This window comes from Sinocyclocheilus rhinocerous, unplaced genomic scaffold (genome assembly GCF_001515625.1).
Source record: "Sinocyclocheilus rhinocerous isolate Xijiao unplaced genomic scaffold, SAMN03320098_v1.1 scaffold254, whole genome shotgun sequence".
Classification (NCBI taxonomy): domain Eukaryota; kingdom Metazoa; phylum Chordata; class Actinopteri; order Cypriniformes; family Cyprinidae; genus Sinocyclocheilus; species Sinocyclocheilus rhinocerous.
This window is the reverse complement of record NW_015628690.1, coordinates 780,760-788,243: the sequence shown is the minus strand read 5'-3', so window position 1 is coordinate 788,243 and position 7,484 is coordinate 780,760. Positions and strand designations below refer to the sequence as shown.

Sequence of the window (7,484 nt, the reverse complement as noted above, 5' to 3'; positions counted from 1 at the left end):
TATATATATATCAGATGACTTCTTAGAGCCACTCCTAATCACTCTCAGGAATCATCTGAATTCCGATCAGGAATTCAGCACCTAAGAAAAAAAGTTATTCCAACACAATGGTGATTTATTACAAGAATATCAGCGTACACTCCTCTGACCTGTCAGTCATCCATTGCATCACTAGACAGACACTCAGCCTACCAATGAGGAAAAACAAACCACAATATGCATAACATAATACTATATTAATAAGACATATAGACTATAATAAGACAATATTAAACAATTCTAAGAACATAATTACAAAAGAGAAAGGATGGCACGGAGTAACATCACGGTGAAACTTCTGTAAATGTCAAAGGTCCCAACACTGACTTTAGTACCAGTCCTTGAGGTGCTGTAATCCAGACACATTGCATGTTAACATACCCATATTCCAGTCTTTGCCATAATTAACATCAGTTTTTTGGCATTATACACTTTTGATTTACCAGAATCGGTGTCCCTCTTTCCACAGCCTTGACATGCTGAATCACAGCACTGACAAAGAGAACTTTGGAATGGGTCGTCTAAAAACTCCCACCTTTTATGAAAGCAGCATTATATGATATTTTCCAGTAAACCATATCAACTTAGATTAAATAACTAAGTACAAATCATGTTTACGCTTACTCTCCTGTGGCTTTATTATAATTGCAGTCCTTCTTTGTTTCATTGAGGTTGTCAGGGTCCCATGCAATTAATTTGCAATGGATGAAGACCTGCGGAAAAAATAACAGGCAGCAACAAATTCAGATGTTTAACAACTTGCCGTTTCCCTCTGAAGGCGCTCCCTCACCTTTTGTCCCAAAGCGAATCTGAAAGCTTGAAGGTGAAGAATAATCGAGGAGGAGTGATACCTTGGCAAAAACTTGGAAAAGCTCTTCTTACCATCCACGAGACACCTATGATGGATTCACATTAAGTCAATTATAGACACATGGCCACTAAATTGAATGAAATAATGTGCTGACTAATGGATATTTCAAATAATCATAAATGTACACCCTTTGTTGGTGATGAGTGGGTATGTAAGAGTATCTGGGTAGATTTCGAATGTTGTGGAGGCTACACATTCCTCCAGAAGCAGCAGCAGAGGCTGATGGGCTTGCTGGTTAACACCAGCCCAAATAGGAACAAAAGATCCCAGTGGAAAGACATTGGATTCTGCAGGGCCACTGAAATTATCTGGAGGGATTATGATATGCAAGTTATTGTTATAATAAGACCAAGAGAAACAGTAGATTTTCCTGCTTACAATTGAGAATTGCCATGTGAAAGACCAGTTCTCCATGACCTTGAATAAAACCAGCAGAAGAGCTCTAGAAAGCAAGAGTCCAACCCTTCGGCCTGATAACATAATTGAAATTATTGTACATCATTATTGGGAATGATTTGGGGTTGAGAGTCCTGGTAAAGACTTGAGTACCTAGTTGTGTTTACCTGTCATACACACATCTAACCGGATAGCTGAAAGAAGGAGGGTGGGGCTTTGGCAATGGCCTGTAGTTTAGCTTGTTCTCATACACCAAGTATTTCCATGTTGCCTAATTGGAAGGAAAAAAAAATCGTAAAAAAAAAATAGATGTTCCTGCTTACAATTGAGAATTGCCATGTGAAAGACCAGTTCTCCATGACCTTGAATAAAACCAGCAGAAGAGCTCTAGAAAGCAAGAGTCCAACCCTTCGGCCTGATAACATAATTGAAATTATTGTACATGATCTGGGGTTGAGAGTCCTGGTAAAGACTTGAGTACCTAGTTGTGTTTACCTGTCATACACACATCTAACCGGATAGCTGAAAGAAGGAGGGTGGGGCTTTGGCAATGGCCTGTAGTTTAGCTTGTTCTCATACACCAAGTATTTCCATGTTGCCTAATTGGAAGGAAAAAAAAATCGTAAAAAAAAAAAAAAATCACCATAATTTCAGGATTCAGCGATTAGTGAAATCAAACTTACCATTCGTCTGAAGCCACAATCATCAAGTCCATAGTAAAAGTCTGCAACTGCTCCTTCATTTGACAGATTTGAGAAGTGTGAAGCCAAGCAGCTACCCAGGAAAAGACGAGCAGGATTTCCAGTCATCGATTTGTCCACTTTCCACTTAACATGAAAGGAAAGCTCCCCACATGTAATTTGGACATCTATAGAAAAAAGGAGAGAGGGAGTACTCATGTGTGCCTGAAAGTTGAAGAAAATGGAATAACTCCTCAAAAAGCCAATCCAAACCCAACTATCTCTGTTTAGAAGCTGGTTTCAAAGCAGATAATTAGCAACAAACTAACTATATACTTGCCAACTGAGGTTGGTTAACCAGCTGACTTCAGGAGGAAAAAGACACAACTTACCCCTGTCTGTATAACTGGCTAATAGATATATATATACATATCTATGGTTTAAGACGGTTCATTTGCATTAGGTTTTAACAGCTAGTGTTAAATATATGATCTAGTTTCTGTTTAATGTGTATGAGATAAAATAGAGCCATCAATATGTTGATTAAAGTTAAGGTAAGTGATTTTTGTCGCTGCCGCTATGAGTTTATATAATCTGTTTTAACCTGGTTTATTTTGTCCAGTATTAACATGTTCAAACTGTTGGTGTTTGATTTGGGTAGATTTTTAATAGAAGATTAATCGACTTGTCAAAGTGAAGAACAATTCAAGTTTATTTATAATGTCTTGTATTAGTAGTTGAGTGATTGAGATGTATCATAAACAACTATTTTTGTGTCGTGGTTCAGACACTCACGGGCAAAGAAATAGAAATTGACATCGAGCCTACAGACAAGGTATGCTTGTTGTGCTAAAATTGTGGATCGTATTTCTTTATCTTTGGAAGTATTTGGAAATTAATGTTCTTCTCTTTTTCCAACAAGGTGGAGAGAATCAAAGAAAGGGTGGAAGAAAAGGAGGGGATCCCTCCACAACAGCAAAGACTCATTTATAGCGGAAAACAAATGTAAAGATCCCCATTAAAACGTCAGTTTGAATTCAACTACATAGGGCAAAAACCAATCTCTCCTGTCTTTCTTTATTTCAGGAATGATGAGAAGACTGCTGCTGACTACAAGATCCAGGGAGGATCTGTCCTGCATTTAGTTCTTGCTCTCCGAGGAGGGCAAAACCTGCACTGGCCCTGCAGTCACCCAGTGTCTTTCCTCTAATCTATTCTATTAAGACTGGAAATAGCAGAAATCGGTGTTATCATGTACGTCAAAACAGCAGGATTGCCAAGAGGCTCTGGTGTTTAAAGCCAAAAGTGGACATTTGGCTTTGCATAAATCAGTCTAAATCATGTTAGCGTGATCACAGCTGCTTGGGATTGACAGTTTACAACTGAAATGTTAGTTCATGTTGAAGTTTGTTTTTGCCCTTTCATTCTGCAGTATATGACGGTATAAAATTGTGCACTTAAAAACACATTTACTTAAGTTTTAAAATGTAACTGCTCCCTTATAAGGGCTCATTAAGAAAAGTAGTTTGCATTATCTTTAAAAAAAAAAAAAATTTCAACTCATTCTCCTCATCCAGATCTTGACAGTGTTATTTTAGTATTGTACTTTTTAAATGATTTTTTTAAATATATATTAATAGTTACTTTGCTGTATGTCTGTCATTTGTGTGTGTGCTTTTTTAACATGTCTACAGTTTTTATTCATAGCATATTCATCAAGTTCAACAAAAGAAATTAAGAAATGTTGCTACGGCAACTGGTTCAAATAAATAAGTTAAATTTTTTTTTTAATATTTTATTTCAGTTAAAGTTATGTATGTCGAGGGACAAACGTGTTTTTAGTATAATAACCATAATAACCCTGGCTCTTGAACATACAATAAGGAATGTTGTATCCTAAAAGAGATGCTGACTAAACCATCATCTTCCTAAAATTCATTTCTTGAACGCAGTGCATTATACCGTATATATGATTTATTGTATTTTGTTTGGATGAAAGAAGAATAAACAATGGGTATCTGTGGTTTCACACACACACACACACACACACAATGAAGTTGAGAATTATGAATCGGACATTGTAAATATGTGAGATGGTAAGGTCACATTCACTGTCAATATAATGATACAATGGTGCTCTAGGAATATCCTGAGACTGAGAGGAAAAGATAAACCAACAAAAATGATGACGAGAAAGGCTTTGATAACAGTAAGGCAATTGGAGCTCAACTGACCTCACAGCTCATGTTGTTCGTTCCCAGAAAGTCTGAATAATCAGTTAAGGAGGTACACATGAAGGATATCACTAATTCAAGTTCAACTTACTTCGTGACAGTGCACAAAGGATCTTATCCAATGATAGTGTACATTAGTGTGACTGTCTTAATCTTGTGCAGTAATGACAGCACATGAAACCACACTTTGTTCCAGACAATTCAAACCAAGATAACACTTCATAAAAACCTGTTGTATCAAATCTGTGCTGGGACAGCATTTAGTCCATAATAGAGAGGTTGACAGACAGCTGCCTATTTCCATCGATCTCCATCTTTATAGGAAAGACAGTCATGGAGATTCTGGACGTGTGTAGGTCTGTCACAAAGGGCTGATTGATGGCTGACAGGCTGTGCTAGGAAAGGAGTCAATTAGTACTGTGTCCTGATGCATTGCACCCTGATTTGAGTAAGACACACGGATCCGCATCTTAAGGGGTATAAAAGTATAGTCAAGCTTGTGCATAAATAGTGCTGATAAGTTTAGTAAGAAAGACAGCTGCACAAATCTAAAGCAGGGTAGACTTGCCTTGTTAGGGTTGTTAAGTAAAACAGTCTGCGTGACTTGACCAAGGCCATGTGCTGGAATCACATTACCACTCGGAGCCTTCATTTGCAGCTGAACACTCTAAACAGGGATATATTATTGTTTTTAAGAGATGGCAGCATCTAAATGCTTCTGAATTATATAATTTCTTTCTCAAGTTAAATGTGTAAATAGATTTTTTAAAATGTATTTATTTTGTGAGAAATTAAAATAGAAATAGTAAGGCCTGCTTTACACAAAACATTAAGCATTTTTACAGGGTGTTTGTATGTTAAAGGCAATTTAAAGCAAATTAAAAATAATTCATAATCAAATAAAAGACCAATTCTTCAAAATAAGGATAATAAAAATCATCTTAAGTCATAAAAATAGTGAGTTTTTAACAGAAAAAAAAAATCTTCAAAGCTATAATGCAATCAACTGAATGTAACTGGATAATAACAGGTACTTCATTTTAATACATGCCATAAATGATAAAATTAAAGGTATTTAAAACGCATTTATTGTGACATTTAATGTACATGTGGTGGAGAACCAAATAGTAATTAATCTACACTGAACGGAACCAAAACTCTTCAGTACAGAATATAAACTACTTAAATCATTTGGATTCAGAGTGCAGCATGAAGCAAAAAAATAAATAAAAATATTCGTAAATGGTGTGAATGCTGTAACCTGTTAATATGGCTGCTGAAATGAATATCTGCTGCTTGTGTGTGCAAAAACAGAGCTAAGTTTAAAAATGGAGCAGGTACAGACCTTTGGTACTGCTGCTTGAAGAGTGAAGTTGGTGATGTCATTCTGAGTAGAGTTAGAGGCAATAAGAGAGACTGTGACCTCGGTTTCTGTTTGTTTGTCACATTGGATCTTCAGGCTCAATCCGTTCTTCTCGTAGACTGACACAGTGGGAACTACATGCACATAAACACAGCAATGTTTCTGCATTTCTGCTAAATAGTTTTGTGGAAACCATGATACACTTTTTTCGAGAATTCTTTGATGGGTTCAAACAAACAGCATTCATTTGAAATAGAAATGTTTTGTACCACTGTAAATGTCTGCTTTAGTGTCACTTTTATCAATTTAATGCATTCTTGCTGTTTTTTTAATCTTTATGATTCCAAACATGTACATCTTTCAGGACAAATAGGTCAAATGGAGCTGGAGGAATGGTGAGTTCTTCAATTTCTTCAGTGTTGTCACATGAAAAGATATAATAAAATATTTACAAAAATGTGAGGGGTGTACTCACTTCTGTGAGATACTGTATGTTCTCACCTGGTGTTGGCTCCAGTCCTCCCAGCAGGTCGAGAAGATCTGCGCTAGAGGTAGTTGTTGGAGTGCTGGTTGGGGCAGGGCTGGGCTGAAGAGGTGTGTCTGTCCCACCCAAGAGATCCAAAAGGTCACACACCTAACAGAAGTGTAAATCCAAAAAAAGGTTTAACTATTGCTTAGCAGTTCTACTGTATGTCTAAATACAATATCCTGTAATAATTACCTGGCTTGCTGGTTCTGAGAGCAAACCTGCTTCAACTGGTTTGGGTTTGGATGTGTCAGGCTCTTTAATCTCTCCTGGTGTGTCTCCATTAGTGTGGCCAGGTAAGTTCTTGTCCATCACAGGCATTCTCTCCAATACCGCAGCTCTGAGAGGAAGACAATGAAGAGCAGCACCATTCATGCATGATGTTTTTTAATAAACAATAATACGTTATGAAAACACACAGCGGTACCTCATGTGGTCATATTTCTTGAAGAGTGCATTATATTCAACCGCTCTCTGCTGTAGTTCCAGGTCAATGCAGCTGCCGTAAATACTGACAATACTTCTGATTCGGCTGATTGAGAGAAAAACAAAGATGAAAAAGATGTAAGACCAAACAGACTACAGAATCTACACACAAATAACAAAGTACAATAACTTATGTTTGTGTGAGTGATTTTTTCCTAGGTATGTACGTATTCAATAACGTAACCGTTTTCAGCCCATATAAAAACTTTTTTTTTTTAGCTATACACCAGGGCTGCATTTATTTGATCAAAAATACAGTCACAATATTATTATGACTTAAAATAAATGTTTTCTATTTTAATATATTTTAAAATCTTATTTATTCTTGTAACAGCAAAGCAACATTTTCAGATTCTTCAATGAATAGTAAATTCAAAAGAATAGCATCTATTTGAAAAAAAAATTTTTTGAAAAAAAAAAAAACACTAATACGTGAACAACACCATTAAATATAGCACTAGTTTTTAGCATTTTATTTTTAATATATTAAAGGTGGGGTAAGCGATTTTTCAAAAACGCTTTAGAAAACTGATTTGGGCCGAATAGCAAAACAAACTTGTAGCCAATCAGCAGTAAGGGGCATGTCTCATGATGTGGAGGAGAGAGCGTTCAGTGCACAGGACGGACATTAGCCGAGCTGAGCGACAGAAAGATAGAGATGGCGGATAAAAAACAAAAGAGGAAAACGTCTGCAGAACAAAGGCAAGAAGTAGGACCCGTGTAAATATCGGATCAGTTTTCCAGAGCTGGAGAGAACTCAAGGAGCGGAAGGCCTGCGATCGGACGCCGAGGTTGCTTTGTTTCTTCTCGATAGGTGAGTAACACCGTGTCTGCGCCGCAACAAGTCTGCCTACACTGGACGCGATCAAACGACCGTTGAAAACCATTT

At 36.9% G+C, this 7,484-nt stretch overlaps 2 protein-coding genes and 1 pseudogene across 3 annotated transcripts in view; 1 reads left to right on the top strand and 2 right to left on the bottom strand.

The window, feature by feature from the left end:
• Positions 1-15: 15 nt before the first annotated feature.
• Positions 16-2,220, bottom strand: LOC107738131 (zona pellucida sperm-binding protein 3-like; annotated as a pseudogene).
• Positions 2,221-2,405: 185 nt separating this feature from the next.
• On the top strand, positions 2,406-3,565 carry LOC107738134 (NEDD8-like). The gene is made up of 4 exons (XM_016549832.1): positions 2,406-2,540; positions 2,774-2,821; positions 2,909-2,991; positions 3,073-3,565. The coding sequence occupies exons 1-4, from the start codon at positions 2,523-2,525 to the stop codon at positions 3,194-3,196; spliced, it is 273 nt and encodes a 90-aa protein (XP_016405318.1). The 5' UTR covers positions 2,406-2,522; the 3' UTR covers positions 3,197-3,565.
• Positions 3,566-3,787: 222 nt separating this feature from the next.
• The window catches only part of LOC107738128 (AP-1 complex subunit gamma-1-like), a 13,047-nt gene continuing 9,350 nt past the window's right edge, over positions 3,788-7,484 (bottom strand). The window contains exons 17-22 of one of the 2 annotated variants that reach the window (XM_016549825.1): positions 6,537-6,641; positions 6,305-6,449; positions 6,085-6,217; positions 5,566-5,717; positions 4,784-4,887; positions 3,788-4,696 (exon numbers count right to left, since the gene is read on the bottom strand). In XM_016549825.1, coding sequence (XP_016405311.1) covers positions 4,582-4,696; positions 4,784-4,887; positions 5,566-5,717; positions 6,085-6,217; positions 6,305-6,449; positions 6,537-6,641 — 754 coding nt within the window. In that variant the 3' untranslated portion in view covers positions 3,788-4,581. The remainder of the gene's footprint in view (positions 4,697-4,783; positions 4,888-5,565; positions 5,718-6,084; positions 6,218-6,304; positions 6,450-6,536; positions 6,642-7,484) is intronic. The other variant, XM_016549824.1, reaches the window with a different exon arrangement.